The following is a 20304-nucleotide window of genomic DNA, read 5'->3' on the forward strand; positions in this document are numbered from 1 at the left end:
CTGAAGAGAGCTTTTATTGAAACTCAATTGACCCCGAGTTCCCCCAAATCAAAATGCCCCCATTGGGAGCTAGTCAAGAGGGAGGACGACACAGCACAATTTCTCCCGCCTGGAGCTCTTAAATCATTCCCACCAAATGGCAGAAGTAACACTTTTACATTTTAGAAATAAAGTAATGGGGGGGTACATTTCTGAAGTATCTACCAACCTAAGGACAACAAGGTAACATTGCTAACCATACCAGGGCAGGCCTTTCTTTATCTCACAGAAAGAAAAGTCCCAATCCCAGACCCCAGAAAGAGTGGTTTCAGACGACATTTGCTCAAATCAACGTAGGAACTGACAAATTACCGAAGTCAGTATTTCCACACTAAATGTATTTCCACACTAAATTTCATTCTAATCAGAGGAGCAATGAATCGATAATATTTTTTCAATGTAATTATTCATTCTTTAAGGACTTGAGGTATATATTCACTATGCAACACTGAGCTATTTAGAAACAAGAAACTACTTTCTAAGGGAAGGCGAACATACCAACAACAAAAAAATAACAAAGAGTGGTTATATATAAGTGGTATAATTACAGATACCATAAATTTTATTCTGGGCTCCTGTCTGAGTTTCTCAAATTTTATGCAATGAACGTATAGTACTTTTATAGTTAGAAAAAGAAGAAAAATGTCATCTTTAATGTGAGTATCTATTGGGTCTTGCCTTCTAGTAGCTCTGTGATACTAGAAACAGTATGACTGGATTCCTGGAGATATCTTATTCCAACATCGTACATTTGTCTTGCAGTTTCCTGAAAATTCTGATCTCTAGCTCTGGCAAGTCTGCCAGACTTTGTCTCTATTTATGGGCTAGCATATTTCTACCAGGAAAGGGCTGTGTGGGAGTTTTCCTTGATCTAACCTTTCTTTTTCCATGTTAGACCTAGTAAATCCAGGCGAAACAGTGCCATTGCTGACAGTGTGAGATTGTGCAAGTATCCAGGAAGTAAAGCAAGGGGAAAAAAAGGCTGGTGCCTGAGTCCCCAGCAGAGAAAAGGTGTTAATTACATACCTTCAGATCAAATTCCACTGATCCTCTGGAGGTAAAAAGTTCTCAGAAAAATTTCCTGAAAACAGAGCTTTAAAGAAATTAGAATCCTCTTCGTGCTCCAAGTCCAAGTTCCAAGAAATCTCCCGTTTGCGCGGTAAGAGAACTCAAATTGCCTTGGCCTAGCAAATGAAAACTCGGTCAGCCGATTTGGGAAACTTATGCTAATTGATGATGTCATCATTGACTCACTCGCCTTGCCTCCTCCCCTTTCCTGGGGTTAGGTCAATGCTGACAAACAGCGTCTGCTAAAGGCAGATGCCTAACCTTCCCACTGTAGAGCTCAGGACTCCCACGTAAAGCCGAGGGCTAACAGAGGAACTCCTGGAAGGCACTAAGTGCTCTAGGGTTTCCCTGGGGTCACTCCCCTCGTAAGTTAAAAAAGGAAGTGTCGATTTTTCCTAACCATCTCCTTCCCCAAACACACTAACCTTTAAAATAAAACTCAAAATGTTCCTGAAATATTAGTCAGCCATCTTAACTCTTTCTCAAGTAAGTACATGTGCAAATAAACAATTAAAAAATCTAAGGCAAAAAAAAAAAAAGGAGGGGGCTGGGCTCTAAGCCCATTTGGAAGTATTTGCAAGGAACTGAGTTAACAGTAGGCAAAACTGGTGAAGTCTCTGCCCTTCCAGCACATTCAGTCCAGCAGGAAAAAGACTTCAAAGACATTATTTCACATAATAAAAACAATACCTAACACTTGTATCCCAACTACCATGTGCCAGGTACTATTTACTCATTTAATCATCCCAACAACTCTCTAAAAAAATACTATTACTATGACCCCTCTTTTAAGACGTGAAAATTAAAACACAAAAGGTTAAGTAATTTGCCCAAGATCACACAGGGAGCTGGTGGGAGAGCCAAGATTTAAACCAATAAGTTTAGCTTTAAGCCACTACACTATAATTCAGCTAATTCAAATGCACAGAGCTGAAAGAAGTACAGAATCTTATAAAGATATTTTATCTCTGAAAAAAAAAGATTTATGGGGGACTTCACTGGTGACTCACGCTCCCAGTGCAGGGGGCCCAGGTTAGATCCCTGGTCAGGGAACTAGATCCCACATGCATGCTGCAACTAAGAGTTGCTAAGGAGCCTGCCTGCTGCAACTGAGACCTGGCACAGCCAAATACATACATACATATATAAATTTGGTCATGGAAAATATTATTTCTAAAAAAAAGATTTATGATGCCTTATTAGCAAACGTATTACAGTGCCATTTCCATATCCTAGGCATGAAATTCTGTGTTTAAGAAAGACAAGCCCAGGGCTTCCCTGGTGGCGCAGTGGTTGAGAGTCCGCCTGCCGATGTAGGGGACACGGGTTCGTGCCCCGGTCCGGGAAGATCCCACATGCTGCAGAGCGGCTGGGCCAGTGAGCCATGGCCGCTGAGCCTGCGCGTCCAGAGCCTGTGCTCCGCAACGGGAGAGGCCACAAGAGTGAGAGGCCCGCGTACAGCAAAAAAAAAAAAAAGACAAGCCTGAGTGGTGATGGTTGCACAACAATGTGACTATATTAATGCCACTGAATTGTACACCTGAAAATGGTTAAAATAGTAAATTTTATGTTATGTATATTTTACCACAAATTTTTTTTAAAAAAGATAACGATAAGACAGAGAAGCTCTAAGTGTTGGTCTTCTATTCATTTCTTCAATTATACATATTTCACTCCCTGGACCATCTGGGAAGCCAATTTGATGAAACTATCGCTTCTCACCTTGTTCATAAAATATATTAACTTTTTCAACTTTTGTTCAATAATATTAAATATTTAGCAAGTTCTTCCTATGTGTAAAGCATGAACTCTCTAAGGTCAGTGTTATTATCCATATTCAATAGATGAGGAAATCAAAGTTCAGAGAGGAAAAGTATTTTGCCATCATCCCAACCCTAGGAAGAGTTGGGAGTTCAGGACTGACACCTAGGTCTCTCTAATTCCAAATCCTATGCTCCTGATCTCAAGGCTACTACTGCCACTAACTCCATATGAGGTAATGTAATTTCTGTAACTATTGGGCAGGGTGAGGCTGCAGTGGGGCTCACCTAAGCGCCACAGGAGCCCCACAGAGCAAGGCAGGAATCCAGATGGTGATGCCTTGGAGGTATCTGAGCTAAGCCTGAAAGGCAGAAGTAGAATAGAGACACCTGAAGTCAAACTTGAACTTTTATCCTAGGACTCCCAGTACTCAAGGGAAACGCTTGAATCAAGTTAAAGGGGGGAGATCGTGTGCTATGTTATTTGCATTCGGCATTTCATACTTCCCATTCAGAACACAATTACTGAGGGCATGCTGATGGTGAGTTGATAGTAGTGGAAAGAATAAACATGTCTTACAGCCTCTTTCCTGATTGGTTGCAGTCAACTTGGTCCATATGAAGAGCCAATCAAAACCTACCACGGCCCTGGTGACAAAGGGGAAATACCAGATGGTTCCTATTTAGTTCAGCCTTGGGAGGGGGCGGTGGTGTCAGTAATTGGCTTTCCTTTACATCCAGGGTCTGGTCCAAGTTCCCCCCCACCAAAGTAAAAACTCGTGAACTAAAGAATGGACACAGTGATGGGGAAGATAGATGTAGGAGCTGGAAAAAACCCTGGTGCCCTGAAACTTTCATTCCAACTCCTGTTCCTATGGTAGCAGGTTCTTTTGATTAGCTATCCCATCCCCAACTTCTAGGACTCCCTCCCTTCCTCACTCCATACTTTTATTCACACACTTCAGACCTTCTCAGAACTGGTCTTACTCTAGGTATATGGGAGCATGATGAAGCTAAGTTCTAAAGGAGAATGTTTTTTGTGGTAAGGATCCCAGCAGAGGTCTCCAAATGGTGCACTGGCAGGAGACTATAGCTAGATGAGTAAAATGTGACCCATTTTGTATTCGTTATACTACAGACTGATCTATTTTAAGACATTTTTTGGCCTTGCTGCACGGCATGTGGGATTTAGTTCCCCGACCAGGGATCGAACCCATGCCCCCTGAAGTGGAAGTGCAGAGTCTCAACCACTGGACCACCAGTCCCCAGACTGATCTATTTTAACGTGTCTCTTTCCTTAATAAAAAAGCAGTTTAAAAAAAAAAAAGAGGTGAGAAACTTCCAATATTTAATGTAGAAAGGCTGGAAAATAGGGAAACACACAGAGTCATTTATAACCTATACTGTTAAATTTTTATCAAGTCAATATGTTGTACACCTTAAACTTATACAATGTTGTATATATGTCAATTATATCTTAATTTTTTTAATTTTAGTGTATATCCTTTCACTTTTCTCTGTGTAATTATTTTTCAAAAATTGGAATAAGCTGTACAGTTTGCTTTTTTCACTTAACAACACATATACCTTTTTTTTCATATCATTAAATAGTCTTTGACAACATGATGCTTAGTGGTTAGATGATATTCTCTTCCCTGGATATACCATATTTATTTAACTAATTTATAGTTATTGGACATTTAACTCATTTCCAATTTTTTACTATTGTGAACAGTGCTGCATTGAAGATTCTTACAAATAGATCTCTGAACGTATTTATAATGATTTCCTTAGGATGAAACCCAATGTAGAATTAGCAAGCTAATCTTTAAATTCACCCTTCCCCATTCTGTGAACCCCAAAGGCCTTGCATCGCACTTTCTTATCCGTTGGGTTTGAAGCAAGAAGCCAGGGAATTCGGGGGTGACAAAACCTCAAAGTTCCACAAGATGGTGATATTTCCTAAAAGAGTCCAACAGACTAGCACTAGATTGGTTAGGGAACTAGGCGGATGTGGCTAAAGGGGTAAAAGAGTTTTAATGCTGCAAAAAGAAAAAGGAAAGAATCAAAAGAGGCTGAAAGGTCTTCCATTTAGAGGAGAGTTTGTCGTTTAAAAGAAGAAAAATAGAGAGAAAGCTGCTTTGACCTTTGATTCACTAATTTTTCGAAAAGGCAGCACAAGACAGCCATGTTTATAAAAATTTACAGGGCTTCCCTGGTGGCGCAGTGGTTGAGCGTCCGCCTGCCGACTCAGGGGACCCGGGTTCGTGCCCCGGTCCGCGAAGATCCCACTTGCCGCGGAGCGGCTGGGCCCGTGAGTCATGGCCGCTGAGCCTGCGCGTCCGGAGCCTGTGCTCCGCAACGGGAGAGGCTACAACAGTGAGAGGCCCGCGTACCGCAAAAAAAAAAAAAAAAAAAATTTACAATGAGGCAAGTGACATAAAATGTCCCTGATATCAATGAGTGCAAAAAGAGTCCAGTTAGATGGCAGTATTCCCCAAATTGGTCTTCATATTCAGTGAAATCACTGTCAAAATCCTCACTGCCCTTTTTTTAAAAAAAAATGTTATTTATTTATTTTTCTGGCTGTGCCCCACGGCATGTGGGATCTTAGTTCCCTGACCACCGATTGAACCTTCGCCCACTGCAGTGGAAGCACAGAGTCTTAATCACTGGACCACCAGGGAAGTCCCCTCACTGCCCTTTTTACAGAAATTGACAAGCTGATCCTAAAAGTCATGGACATGTAAGGGACTTGGGAGAGGCAAAATAATCTTGAGAAAGAAAACCAAAGTTGGAACACTCACACTCCCCAATTTTAAAACTTACTACAAAGTACAATAATCAAGACAATGTAGTACTGCCATAAGGATAGACAGTTCCGTGGAATAGAATTGAGAGTCCAGAAATAAACCCTCACATTCACGGTCAGTTGATTTTCAACAAGGATGACAAACAATTCAATGGGGGAAAAATAGTCTTTTCAACAAATGGTGCAGGATATCCATTAGCAAAAGAATGAGGTTGAACCCATAATTCATACCATATACAAAAAATTACTCAAATTTGATCAAAGACTGAAATGTAAGAGTTAAAAATCATAAAATCTTATAAGAAAATATAAGTGTAACTCTTCATAACCTTGGATTAGGCAATGGTTTCTTACATATGATGCCAAAAGCATAAGCAACAAAGAAGAAAACAGATCAATTGGACTTTATCAAAATATAAAGTTTTGTGCTGGAAAGGATACTATACAAAAAATGAAAAGACAACCCATAGAATAGGTGACAAATTTTGCAGATCTTTATCTGATAAGAGACTAGTATCCAGGATATATAAACATACTTACAATTCAACAACAGAAAGACAATTTTTAAAGATTTTTTTTTTGATGTGGACTGTCCTTAAAGTCTTTATTGAATTTGTTACAATATTGCTTCTGTTTTATGTTTTGGGGTTTTTTTTTTTTTTTTTTTTTTTGGCTATGAGGCATGTGGGATCTTATCTCACCGACCAGGGATTAAACCCGCACCCGCTGCATTGGAAGGCGAAGTCTTAACCACTGAACTGCCAGGGAAGTCCCAAAAGACAATTTTTAAATGGGAAAGTACTGAATAGATGTTTCTTCAAAAACAATGTAAAAATGGCCAATACACACATGAAAAGATGCTCAATATCATTAGTCAGTAGGAAAATACAAATCATAACCACAATGAGATACTAATTCATCCCCACTAGGATGTTTATAATAAAAAAGACAAAAAATAACAAGTGTTGGAGAGGGTGTAGAGAAATTGGAACCCTCATACCCTGCTGGTGGGAATGTAAAGTGGTATAGCCACTGTGAAAAACAGTTTGGCAGTCCTCAAAAAGGTAAACATAGAGTTACCAGCAATTCAATTCTGACTTTATGACCCAACAATTCCACTTTTACTTCTATACCCAAGAGAATTGAAAACATATATCCACACAGAAACTTATACATGAATACTCATAGCAGCTTCGTTCATAATAGACAAAAAGTAGAAGCCATCTAAATGTCCATCAAATGATGGATACACAAAATATGGTATAACCATACAATGAAATATTATTCAGGCATAAAACAAAATGAAGTACTTACATATTCTACAACATAGATGAACCTTGAAAACATTATGCTAAATGAAAGAAGTCAGAAGGCCGTGTATTGCATGATCTGTTTATATGAAATATCCAGAGTAGGAAAATGTGTAGAAACAGAAAGTGGTAATCCAGGGGCTAGGAGGCAGGGAGGAATATGGAATGATGGCTAATAGGTACAGGATTTCTTTTTTTATTATTATTTATTTATTTAGGCTGCACGGGGTCTTAGTTGCGGCACACGGGATCTTCGTTGTGGCACGCGGGATCTTTTAGTTGCGGCATGTGGGCTCATTGTTGCGGCATGCCGGCTTCTAAGTTGCGGCATGTGATCTCTTAGTCACGGCACGCATGCAGGATCTTGTTCCCCGACCAGGGTTCGAACCCGGGCTCTCTGCATTGGGAGCGTGGAATCTTACCCATGGACCACCAGGGAAGTCCTAGAATTTCTTTTGTAGGTAGATGAAAATGTTCTGAAATTAGGTCATGGTGATGACTGCACAACTGTGAATACATTAAAAACCAAAGAATTGTACACTTTAAAAGGATGAAGTTTTATGAAATGTGAATTATAGTTCAATAAGAAAAAAAAAGGAAGATCTAGGATATGTCACAAACAACTTTCTGATGGTTAGTTTCACGTGTCAACTTGATTAAGCTAAAGGATGCCCAGAGATCAAGTGAACCTTATTTTGGGGTGCGTCTGTAAGGATGTTTTTTAGAAGAGATTAGCATTTGAATCAGTAGACTAAGTAAAGAAGATCTGTCCTCACCAAAGTGGGTGGGCATCACATCCAAGCCACTGAGGTCTGAATAGAACAAAAAAGGAGGAGAAAGGGTGAATTTTCTCTCTCTCTCTTCTTGAGCTGGGACATCCTCTTCTGCTCTCAGACTTTGGAGTTCCTGGTTCTCTGGGCCTTTGGACTCCAGGACTTCCACCAGCAACACCCCACTCCCCCATCCTGTCCCTCATCCCAACCTCCAGCCACAATCTTATTGTGTATGCATTGGAGAATCTTGAAGGCTTCTAAGGAGGAAAATGATAAAGATATGTTGAGAAAGATTCTTTGGGTTGCTGTGTATGACATGATCATAGGATCATAGGCTGGGGGCAATATCAGTGAGAAAGCTGTCGTCATAGTTCAGTGGAGGAGTAATGAGCGCGCAGAGGAAGTGTAATGATGGGGATAGATGGAAAAGACCTTGTAGTTGCAGAACTAACCTGATTTAGAGTTAGCCAGATGTAGAAACACAGGAGAGGGGAGACCAGGATGAAACTGATGTTGGGGTGATGCTGTTACCTAAAACTGGAGACGCAGGTAAAAGAGCAGATTGGGAATGGAGGTTTTTTTTTTATGTTTGCCATATACTGAGTTTGAGGTACCAGAGGGAAAATCAAGTGGAAAAGTCTACCAGGAGGTTGAGGGTGAGATTTGAACTTGAAGAGTCTGGGCTTGAACATCCCTCTTGTTATTGGCATAGAAGCAGTAATTGAAGCTACAAGGTTGTCAAAAGAAAAATATATAAAGAGAAAACAATAGAGTGATCCTTGGGGATATCCATATTTAAGGATGAGGAGGAGAAAGATACCAGGAAGACTTGGCCAGGAAGTCCTTGATAGAACTTCATAGTGGAACACCCTGGAGAAGTAAGAAAACTATGACGCCAGGGTCCAAGGACCACTGGTTTGGTAACTATGGTTCATGTGACCCATGGATCTTGTAGATTTGGTAAAATGATTAAGGTGAAATCCAGATGGCAGGGAAGTATGGAGTAAATGGGAAAGGTGAAATGGAGAGGGTGTAGACTAGCCTAAAATTCACATAAGACAGTGGCTTGAAAGAGAGGGACTTTATTTGAAGGGGGAAGCAGAGCTTGTTTTCAGACTGAAGGCTCAAAGAGAGAGGAAGAGATTAAAGATACAAGAGACTTGAAATAATGCTCAGTCTTGGAATAGGACTGACCTATGCCAACAGAGGGACTAAGAATCCGACGTGAGGGACTAAGAATCAGACTTCTGGGGCAGGAAGTCCTTACCAAATAAAGAAGAAAAGATGTTTCTTATATCATCATTCAAACAGTGAAAACCTGGGAATGACTTATCATACAGAGACATATAGGTATAGGCATGACCACATAAATGAAAAGAGAGAAAACAGTGTTAAAATATTATGCTATTTATGTTTAAAATGAACATATTGTGTTTATATATATTAAAAGAGAATGAACATTTTTAACAATAAGTAATTTTTATTTTACATTTTAAAGTTACAATAATATGTGCTCTGTATAAAATGAAACGAAGAATACAGATGTGTTTATTCAAAATCACTGACTTTCCAGGCTTCCCTGGTGGCGCAGTGGTTGAGAGTCCGCCTGCCAATGCAGGGGACACGGGTTCGTGCACCGGTCCGGGAAGATCCCACATGCCGCGGAGCGGCTGGGCCGGTGAGCCGTGGCCGCTGAGCCTGTGCGTCCGGAGCCTGTGCTCCGCAACGGGAGAGGCCACAACGGTGAGAGGCCCGCGTACCACAAAAAAAAAAAAAAAAAAAAAAAAAAAAAAGAATAAAAAATATATGATATCGCTACATAGCTACTAAAATAGCTGAAATACAAACCACTAACACCACCAAATGTTGGCAAGGATGTGGAGCAAAGGAACTCTACAAAATGGTGCAGCCGCTCAGGAATACACGCTTTCAGTTTTTTCCAAAGTTACACACACATAGGCTTACCATACAATATAGAAATTGCTCTCCTAGGTATTCACTCAAATGAGTTTAACACTTACATCTACACAAAAATCAGCACACAGGGCTTCCCTGGTGGCGCAGTGGTTGAGAGTCCGCCTGCCAATGCAGGGGACGCGGGTTCGTGCCCCGGTCTGGGAAGATCCCACATGCTGCGGAGCGGCTGGGCCCGTGAGCCATGGCCACTGAGTCTGTGCGTCCGGAGCCTGTGCTCCACAACGGGAGAGGCCACAACAGTGAGAGGCCCACGTACAGCGCAAAAAAAAAAAAAAAAATCAGCACACAAATGTGTTTATAACTGCTTTATTCAAAATGCCAAAACTTGGAAACCACCAAGATGGCCTTCAGTAGGTGAATGAACAATCTCTGGTATATCTATGTAATGAAGTATTATTCAGCAATAAAAAGGAATGAGTTATCAAGATATGAAAAGACATGGAGGAATTTTTTAAAATTAACTTATTTTATTTATTTATTTTTGGCTGTATTGGGTCTTCATTGCTGCGCACAGACCTCCTCTAGTTGCAGTGAGCGGGGGCTACTCTTCGTTGCGGTGGCTTCTCTTGCTGCAGAGCACGGGCTCTAGGCACGTGGGCTTCAGTAGTTGTGGCTCACGGGCTTAGTTGCTCCACGGCATGTGAGATCTTCCTGGACCAGGGCTCGAACCCGTGTCCCCTGCATTGGCAGGTGGATTCTTAACCACTGTGCCACCAGGGAAACCCGACATGGAGGAATTTTAAACACATATCACTAAGTGAAAGAAGTCAGTCTGAAAAGGCTATAGAATGTATGGCATTCCGGAAAAGGCAAAACTATAGAGAAAATAAAAAGATCTGCAGTTTCCAGCGGCTTAGGGAGAGAGAAGGATGAATATGAGGAGCACAAAGGATTTTTAGGGCAGTGAAACTATTCTGTATGATACAGTAATGGTGCATACATGACATTATGCAGTTGTCAAAACCAGGAACTATACAACATGGAATGAGCCCTAATGTAAACCCTAGTAGACTTTCATTTAATACTAATGTATCAATATTGTTCATCAACTGTAAAAATGTACTGCAATAATGCAAGGTGTTAATAGGAGGAGAATTGTGGGGCATGGGGGACTATATGGAAACTCTGTACTTTCTGCACAAATTTTCTGCAAACCTAGTTACTCTTAAACATAATGTTTATTAAAAAGAAAAAAGGTTGGGGAGAAATGTTTGTGGAGCAATTAATAAATTATCTTAATCTTCTCTTTTTTTCCCTTTTTTAAAAACTGAGGTGAAATCCACATAAAATGTACTATTTTAAAGTGTACAATTCAGTGGCTTTTAGTACATTTACAATGTTGTGCAACCATTACGTCTATCTAGTTCCAAAACATTTCAGGAACCTCAAAGGAGACCTTGTCCCCCTTAAGCAGTCTCTCCCCAATCCCCTCTCACCCCAGTCCCTGGCAACCACCAATCTGCTATTTGTCTCTATAGATTTACCTATTCTGGACATTTCATATAAATACTGTCATACAATATGTGACCTTTTGTGTCTGACTTCTTTCACTTAGCATAGCGTTTTTGAGGTTCATCTGCATTGTAGCCTATATCAGTACTTCATTCCTTCTTATAGATAAATAACTTTCCATTGTACGGATATACCATATTTAGTTTATCCATTCATCTGATGGACATTTGAGTTGTTTCCACTTTTTGTCTGCTGTGCCTACGGCTATGAGCATGTATATAGGACTACTTGTTCACCTGTAATCTACCTTTTAGGTGACCCTTGTGGGGAGTTGGATTAATCTGTGATACTCAGTGTATACCAGCCGATATTGCAGCGGCATTTATTGAAAAGAATTTGTATTTCTTGAATGTTTGCTTATTAAGTGTGTGATAGAGCCTAAGTGGAAAAGCCTGGACCCATGGGTCTTGCAGCTTTGGTATGGCACAAGAAGGAGAAGCAGAGGAAGTGTTGCTTGGAATAGAGAGGGCAGGTTCTTGAAAAATCAGTCATTACGTTTAATGACCTTGACTGAATCCTACATTTCCATCTCTGGGGCTACTGTAGGCAAGGAAGGGTCTGGCTGGGAAACAAGAAATTGTGGATTTACAAGCAGTGAGTCCTTTGGAGTCATTATCTGTGGCGATCCTAAACATATGTGCAGAGTTACTGTTTCTTCTTTTATTGTTGTTGTTGGTTTTTTTTAAATATTTATTTATTTTTGGCTGTGTTGGGTCTTCATTGCTGTGCGTGGGCTTTCTCTAGTTGCAGTGCATGGGCTGCTCATTGCGGTGGCTTCTCCTGTGTGAAGCACGGACTCTAGGTGCCCGGGCTTCAGTAGTTGTGGCTCGCAAGCTGTAGAGCGCAGGCTCAGTAGTTGTGGTGCACAGGCTCAGTTGCTCTGCGGTATGTGGGATCTTCCCAGACTGGGGCTCGAACCTGTGTCCCCTGCCTTGGCAGGTGGATTCTTAACCACTGCACCACCAGGGAAGTGCTACTGTTTTTTCTTTATATTCAGTTTTGTGTATGTATCTTTCAAACTCTTATTCACTGTAAACCAGGTCCAAAAGCTGGTCTACACTGATGATTCAGTCAGAACTTTTCCTTGTGGATTACATCTCTTATGAGGACAGTGTCCAAATCCTACTATGTCTTAATAAAGCGTCTCCATCTCTCCAACAGAAACCACAAAACTATAAAAGGAAATAAATGAGAGCATCATACATACTAAAAACTTAGGTCAGCTCAGGTGTTAACATTACATTTTTTAACAATACATACATACATTTTTAAACAATAATTAAAAAATTAAAATGATCGCCTAGGCAAATATTTATTTTAAACTTACAACATGCATAAACATAAAAAAACACTTTAATCAAATAACAATGTACCAGTCAGACTAGGTTAGGTCAAAAGAAATATAAACCCCACATTTTTTTCTCTCACATAAATGTCCAGATGTAGGTAATCTAGGGTTGGTATGGTGACTCTGCTTCTTAATGTCTTCACCCAACAAGGCTCCTTCCTGTTCACCACTTGGTCATCCCTACAGTGTGGCTCTTATCCTCACAATTCAAGATGGCAGCTAGAGCTCCAGCCATCACATATGCAGTCTAGTCACTAAGACAGAAAAAGGGACAAAGGGGTGAAGGGCAAAAAACAGTTGCCTTTTAAGAAAAATTCTCAGCAATTGCCAAACAATACCACTGCTTACATATTATTTTCCAGGACTAGACACATGACCACATCTTGCTACAAGTTAAGGCTTGGACAGCTAGACTGTATTCTGTGAGGCTGTGTGCCCAGTTTCAAATTAAGACTTCTATTACTAGAGAAAAAGAGAATGGATATTTGGGACAGTGAGTAGGGTCTGCCACACAGACAAATTGACAAGGCTGACCTCAAATTGTGACCTCTTGGTGGCATAAGTAACATGCTTAATCCTGAAAACTTGCTCCTAGAATATGGGAGAAGAGATTCCCATTTCAAACACTGCAGACAGAAAAAGCTGTCAAGTGACCCCTACCATGGCCTATTCATGGAAGAGGATGGAAGGCGTTGGGGACTGGAATGGAACTGGGGTTGACGAGACAGTCCTCCTAACCAGTGGCCCAGAAAAGCAGCCCTGAGACCATGGGTCCTGCTACTGAAAAGAAGGGCTAGAGATGAGACAAAGAAGTGAAGGCAGAACTATAGGAAAGAGTAATCTCTTCAGCACCAAAGAAACAGCTAGTCAAAAGCTGATAGAGGGACTTCCCTGGTGGTCCCGTGGTTAAGATTCCACGCTCCCAATGCAGGGGACCTGGATTTGATCCCTGGTCAGGGAACTAGATCCTGCATGCATGCCACAGCTAAAAATCCCTCATGCCGCAACTAAGACCTGGCACAGCCAAATAAATAAATAAATAAATAGATGTTTTTTAAAAAAAGTTGGAGGAATTACCTAGACGTTACTTTAGAAACCAGTATGCTTAAATATACAGAGATAGAAAAGAGGATTTGGAACACAGAAAGAAAAGATACCAGCCATAGTTCTGTCATCCATATTTTGGAATATTTCTTTCCGGCCTTTTGTTTTCCTGTGAGACATATTTTTTGGGTCTTTTTGTTTGTTTTTGGCCACACCACACGGCATGTGGGATCTTCCCCAACCAGGGATCGAACCCATGTCCCCTGCATTGTAAGCGCACAGACTTAACCAATGGACCTCCGGGGAAGTCCTGTTTTGCTTTAAACGTACTTAGCTATAAAAATAAAGGCTCTGTTTATGGCTTGAGTTTCTATCCTAGGCTGGGGTGACCAAGGACAAGCTACTTAGCATCCCTTTGCTCACTTTCCTCATCTATAAAATGGGAAGAAATAATAATGAGGACAATAATACCTACCGCAAAGAGCTGTTTTGAGGATTAAATGAGATAATTCATGTAATGAGCTAAGAACAGCTTATGTAAGCCTTTATTATTTGTATATATAAGTTTAGCGGTTACATAAAATTCCCACCAGTGGACGTTTTATCATAACCATGCTCCTGTTACTAAACACTTGACGAATTTTCAGTTGGGGGCTATTATAAAGTTTTAAATATTTTAATACATTTATCTCTTTTATATTTAGGGCTATTACTTAAAGCAGTATCTTCAGAGTCTTCATATAGATTTTAGAACATTTCATTTAAGCTGGGTTGTGGGTATGTATTCATTATATTGTTGCCTAATATAATTCTCCTTTAGCATGCCTTAAATATTTCACTTAAAAACTATACTCAGGGGGCTTCCCTGGTGGCGCAGTGGTTGAGAGTCCGCCTGCCGATGCAGGGGGCACGGGTTCGTGCCCCGGTCCGGGAGGGTCCCACATGCCGCGGAGTGGCTGGGCCTGTGAGCCATGGCCGCTGGGCCTGTGCGTCCGGAGCCTGCGCTCCACAGCGGGAGAGGCCACAACAGTGAGAGGCCCGCATACCGGAAAAAAAAAAAAAAAAAAAAAAACTATACTCAGTGAAAAAGAATAAGGCATTTAGTAATCAAATTGCTCATATACACAAAAATATCAAAGAAGTAGTTGTAGACTCCACTATGAAAGTGAGAAAAATAACTCACAAAATAACTTACATGAGAGCTGACTAAAAGACAGAGATGGGGGTCTTTACAGCTCTTCACATGCCAAACCACAGGCACCTCCCGGCTTATCACTCACCATTGCTCACATTCTCTCTGCTCCAGATAAAAGTTACACTCGTGGTTTTTAAAACATGCCTTACATTTCCCTTATCTGACCCTTCGTTTGCTTTGTTTCTTCTCCTGCAATGCATTCTCTTCTCCACCTCAACCTGCCAAAATCCTACCAATTTTCAAGGTTTGATTCAACCTTTTCAAAATAACTCCTCCACAGTGTGCTATAATAATAACAGCTATGTTCGCATGGCATCACCAATGCAGTCATAAAAACTCTCATTGGGTATGACCATAAAGCCTCTCTCATTTCATCCTCAGAACAATTCTGCGAAGTAGGCAAGGGAAGGCAAGGCTTTATTCCTCCCATCTTGTTGGCCTGCTCCTGGAATCAAAGTCCCTCTTTACTCCACCCCATACCCCTTGCCAGTGAGCAAAACACACAAGCAAACCCTTAGCACTCTTTTTCCTTGGCACCTGCGGGTTGACTGATGAATGGTATTAATAAAAATAATGTAATCTAAAGACAGAAAAGTGACAAAAGTAAACAGCACAATATAATTTAATAAATATATATTTTTTGTTTTTGTGTGTTTGTTTTGTTTTGGGTTTTTTTTGGGGGGGTGCATGTGGGATCTTAGTTCTCTGACCAGGGACCAGAGATTGAACCTGAACCCCCTGTGGTGGAAGCGCGGAGTCTTAACTACTGGACCGCCAGGGAAGTCCCAATAAATAATCGCTTTTTAAAAGAGGAGGAAAGAAAAGATGGTGATTTAACAGGCTCTGTATTTTCACCGTGTCCATCAGATGGGATACGGAAAGCTATGTCGCCATGCTGCCTCTCTGCGGGGGGGGGGGGGCGGGGAAGGGTGGGGCTGGAAAGGTAGGGTAATGACTCTCACAAACAGCTGAGAGAGGAGTATGATGCCTTCCCTGGAATGCACGCTACACATCTTCCAAAGTTTGTTCTAATTTCTGGAGGACACCAGATCGTAAGGCTGGTTGTTAACATTCTAGACCTGGCACTACCAATGATTTTCTCTGAGATTTGGGAACAGCTCACTTAAAAGCTGGGTGCCTCAGTTTCTTCAATCATAAAATGGAGGTTCTCATTCTTTTTGGCATACGTTATGGTTAACTACTCCCCAGGGAAGCTCCATGCCCCATTTTTCCCTAAGAGAACCCCAGCTTTTGGAGACCATGTGCCCAAGGGAGCTGAAGCCACTGAACCCCAGTCCCAGGGGACTGAGTCTGGGCTGGTATAAACCAACCATGGTAATCCCATTCCCTCTGCCAATGGTTGGTTTAAGGAAGAATATATCATGTGATTCTAGCCAATGAGAAGCAAGGGAAGGGAACTCTTGGGGAGGAGAGCTTCTGGGAGATTTTTCCTTTGATCTTAAGAAGCCACACAGGAAGAGATGTTTTCTCTTGTGTGTTTGGGTATGATACTTGGACCTGTGGCCCTCTTGTGACCTTTAGATGACAAATTTGAAAATAAAAGCCCAAACCCTGAGACTACTGAGAAGAAAGGTGGAAAGCATCAAACCCTTGAGGACATTGTTGAGCCAATGAATTAACCAAGCCAGCAACTACCCCCCTACCTCTGAACCTGTTGCTTAATAAGAGTAAACAAATTTTTTAAAAACTTTTTGTTTTAAGTTAGGTCTTCTGTTACTTGCGTCTAAAACATTTTGATATGATTGCGTTTTTCAAATCCTTTTTTTTCCCCATTTTACTGAGAAATAATTGATATACATCACTGTATGAGTTTAAGGTATACAAGGCGATGATTACATATATTGTGAAATGATTACCACAATAGGGTCAGCTAACATTCACTGTCTCATATGTATACACTAAAAAGAAAAGAAAAAAGGAAAAAAATGTTTTCTCCTTGTAATGAGAACCCTTAGGACTTACTCTCTTAACAAATTCCCTATGTGTCACAAGGCAGTGTTACCTCTAGTCATCATGTTGTACATTATACCCCTAGTACTTATTTATCTTACAACTGGAAGTTTGTCCCCTTTTCTTTTTGTAAATTTTTAATTTATTTTTAATTATTGGAATGAACATCATTTGATGTGAATTTTCGAGAGATTATAGCTGTCAGGTGTCATTATATTACTTATTGAAAACCTAATGTCACAATATGCCATATCCTAAACTTTAATTCTTCACCGTCAATCACACTTACACACTAAACCTGCTTGCATTCCATCCATCACACCCGTCTTGTAGGTCTTATTATTGTATATCACATAGCTGACTGTCTTTTGTTCTCTCTCATTCCATTTCTAAAGCCTTTCTTCCATCTCTGGTTTACCTCTACCATATTCTCTATCAATTTCACAGGTTATAGCTCATGGGATTACAGACTGTAGCTGCTCCTAAACCCTCTCTAACTAAAACTCTCATATTCATCATGTTCAGTTTTTGTAAAACATAGCTTAGGTGTGGGAGAAATCAGGGCCTACATCAAGAATCTGGTATTTCAGCCTCACATTGGACAATGCACTGCAGGTGCTTACCCGTGCTTAGAGAGACTTTTTTTTTTCTTTTTTTTGGAAGTTTGTGCCTTTTGACCACCTTCCTCCAATTACTCCCTTCCCCCACCTCGGGTAACCACTGCCTGATCTCTTTTTCTATGAGTTTGGCTTGTTTTGTTTATGTTTTTGTTTTGTAGATTCCACATATAAATGAGAGCATATAATGCTTGGTATTTGTCTTTTATTTCACTTAGCATAATGACTTCAAGGTCCCTCTTATTTTTATATTTAATGCAAATATAAGTTATCTTAATAATATATAAAAATATATAAAACTAAAAAGTAATATAAATAAATACTATGCTTCTGTTTTATGTTTTCAGTTTTTTGTGAGTCAAAGAAGATAAATGACATTTTTCAAGAGGGGTGGTGATTCCATTCCCAAGGTAAAAGAACAGGTGCAATTCCCATCCATGATAGGAAACAGAATATGGAAAATGCCTGTCACCCGGTCAGGATGGGACAGAGAAGGATGCAAAAGCTGCCAGGTCATTAAGATCCCTCACAAACAGTTTCCCTCTCTAATACTTAACACAGGGTTCTGGTTCACGAGTCCAGGCATATACATTGTTCCTGCTGGTGACCCCAGCAATGTGAAATTCAAAGACACCCTCAGGAGTCCCACATTCATTAATACAAGGATAGAAAATTACCTTTAAAGTAGAAATAAGTGTATGAAGTGTCTGAAAACTGTTCCTTTCATACTTTTCAGCCTTTGTTGAGTGATCATGTGAAAACACATATAAACATACCCACACAGATACATACCACTTAAAACCAACTTAAAAATATATAAATAAGTTTTCTTTTAACATCAAGTGATTTTTTTTGGCCGTGCCTCAGCATGTGGGATCTTAGTTCCCCAATCAGGGATTGAACTCATTCCCCCTGCAGTGGAAGCACAGAGTCTTAACCACTGGCCCACCCGGTAAGTCCCTTTAAATAATATTTTAAACAATAATATTCTTTTAGGTCATGCTTTCAAATCCAAGGAGGAAAGGTATACTGATTACTGTAGAATGCCATGTGAGTCCTAGACAGAGAAGCAACCTCAGATCAGAAAGCCACTGTTTTAAATTGAATGTTTGTGTCCACCCCCAGATTTATAGGTTGAAATCCTGTCCCCCAATATGATAGTATTAGATGGTGGGCCTTTGGGAGGTGATTAGTTCATGACAGGGCAGCCCCTATGAATAAGATCAGTGCCCTTATAAGAAGAGACACAAGACAGCCTGCTTTCTCTCTGTTCTCTTTGCCATGTGAAGATACAACAAGAGGGTCATCTGCCAACCTGGAGGCGGGTTCTCACCAGACACCTGATCTATAAGCACCTTGATCTTGGACTTCCCAGTCTCTAGAACTGTGAGAAATAAATGTTTGTCTTTCTGGCTAGCGATGGAGACTGCAAAGCTAAGAAGGGTCTTTGGCTTTTCATTTGCAAGAGAGGATGAGTTTCTTTCTCAGAGTGTGCTGCAGCCAGACACAATACCTCTCCTTAGCAGACACTCTGCTGTTCCAATCATACACCTTGCTGTTGAGTTCAATGTGGAGTTCCAGGAGTGAGTGTTTTCTGGAGGGAATGAGAAAGGCAAAAATTAATTCCACGCAAATATCAATGAGGAGACAGATTAGCATTAGGTTGAAAGCAGCTAACAGATATGAAAGTGCTTTAAAGTTGTTCCTTTCTAAATATTCTACAAGCTGCTTAGCAAGTGATCCAAACAGGTTTGCAGCACTCTGACCCAATGACCACAGTCCCCACCCACAGGGGCAACTGAGTTTTAGTCTGGGTACACACCAGCCAGATGATAACCCATCTGGATCATCCATGCAAATGCAGGATGGATGTAAAAGGCCAATAATACCGTTGGCCCGTGGCGTATGTACCTTGGAAGGCTGAGTTGCCCCTGCTCTAGCCCTCCCTTTTTGCTCTGCCATCCCTGAGGAGGCTAGGGGTCCCAGGCCCTGAGATTTATTCCTGGGGTCCCCCAAGCTACAACAGATGCCTTTCACAGGTGACTCAGAGAAATTCTAAATTGTGATTAGGGGGCAACAGAAAAGGGACTGCTAATCTTACATTTGAGGTACAGTAAGGCTTCCCTCATCCCAGAAGGACACCAGGTCACCAACGTTTCCCTTAGAAAAGTATCCTTGCCAATAAACATCAAAAATGTCTAAGTTACAAAGACTTGCAGACCTGTATAGCTAGGTACCATTTTTCACCTATCAACCTCAAGACTTGGGGAAATAAACGAGCACACGGTATCAGTGAGAATTCAGGGATGCAGACTCTCTCATAAAAGCTGATCTATGGGAATTCCCTGGGGTCCAGTGGTTAGGACTCGGCGCTCTCACTCCCAGGGGCCCGGGCTCAATCCTTGGTCTGGGAACTGAAGTCCTGCAAGCTGCGTGGCGTGGTCAAAAACAAAAAGCTGGTCTAACTGTCCTAGAGGACAACCTGACAAGATGCATCAGAGGCTTTAAAAATGCTTGTCGGGCTTCCCCGGTGGCGCAATGGTTGAGAGTCTGCCTGCCGATGCAGGGGACATGGGTTCGTGCCCTGGTCCGGGAAGATCCCACGTGCCGCAGAGCGGCTAGGCCCGTGAGCCATGGCCGCTGGGCCTGTGCATCCAGAGCCTGTGCTCCGCAAAGGGAGAGGCCACAACAGTGAGAGGCCCGTGTACCGCAAAAAAAAAAAAAAAAAAAAAAAATGCTTGTCATTCAACACAGTAATTCCACTTCTGGGAATTTTCCCTTCAAGAAAACAATTAAGAATAAGCACAAATACTGAGCTACAAAGACGTTGAACACTTTCTTTTTTGTGAAAGTAAAACATTGCCCAACAACTAAAGAC

The 20304-nt window shown here is 41.1% G+C and overlaps 1 protein-coding gene across 3 annotated transcripts in view; it reads right to left on the reverse strand.

Annotated features, from left to right (window-relative positions):
- Positions 1-9220: 9220 nt before the first annotated feature.
- CFLAR (CASP8 and FADD like apoptosis regulator) overlaps positions 9221-20304 on the reverse strand; it is a 55548-nt gene continuing 44464 nt past the window's right edge. The window contains exons 10-11 of one of the 3 annotated variants that reach the window (XR_009541098.1): positions 18782-19020; positions 9221-12853 (exon numbers count right to left, since the gene is read on the reverse strand). Coding sequence is in view for 2 of the 3 variants with exons in the window: in XM_060152340.1 (XP_060008323.1) it covers positions 12384-12423; positions 18940-19020 (121 nt within the window). In the remaining variant the exon portion in view is untranslated. The remainder of the gene's footprint in view (positions 12854-18781; positions 19021-20304) is intronic. The other 2 variants (XM_060152340.1, XM_060152341.1) reach the window with 2 other exon arrangements.

This window comes from Lagenorhynchus albirostris, chromosome 6, assembly GCF_949774975.1.
Source record: "Lagenorhynchus albirostris chromosome 6, mLagAlb1.1, whole genome shotgun sequence".
NCBI classification, from domain to species: Eukaryota; Metazoa; Chordata; class Mammalia; order Artiodactyla; family Delphinidae; genus Lagenorhynchus; species Lagenorhynchus albirostris.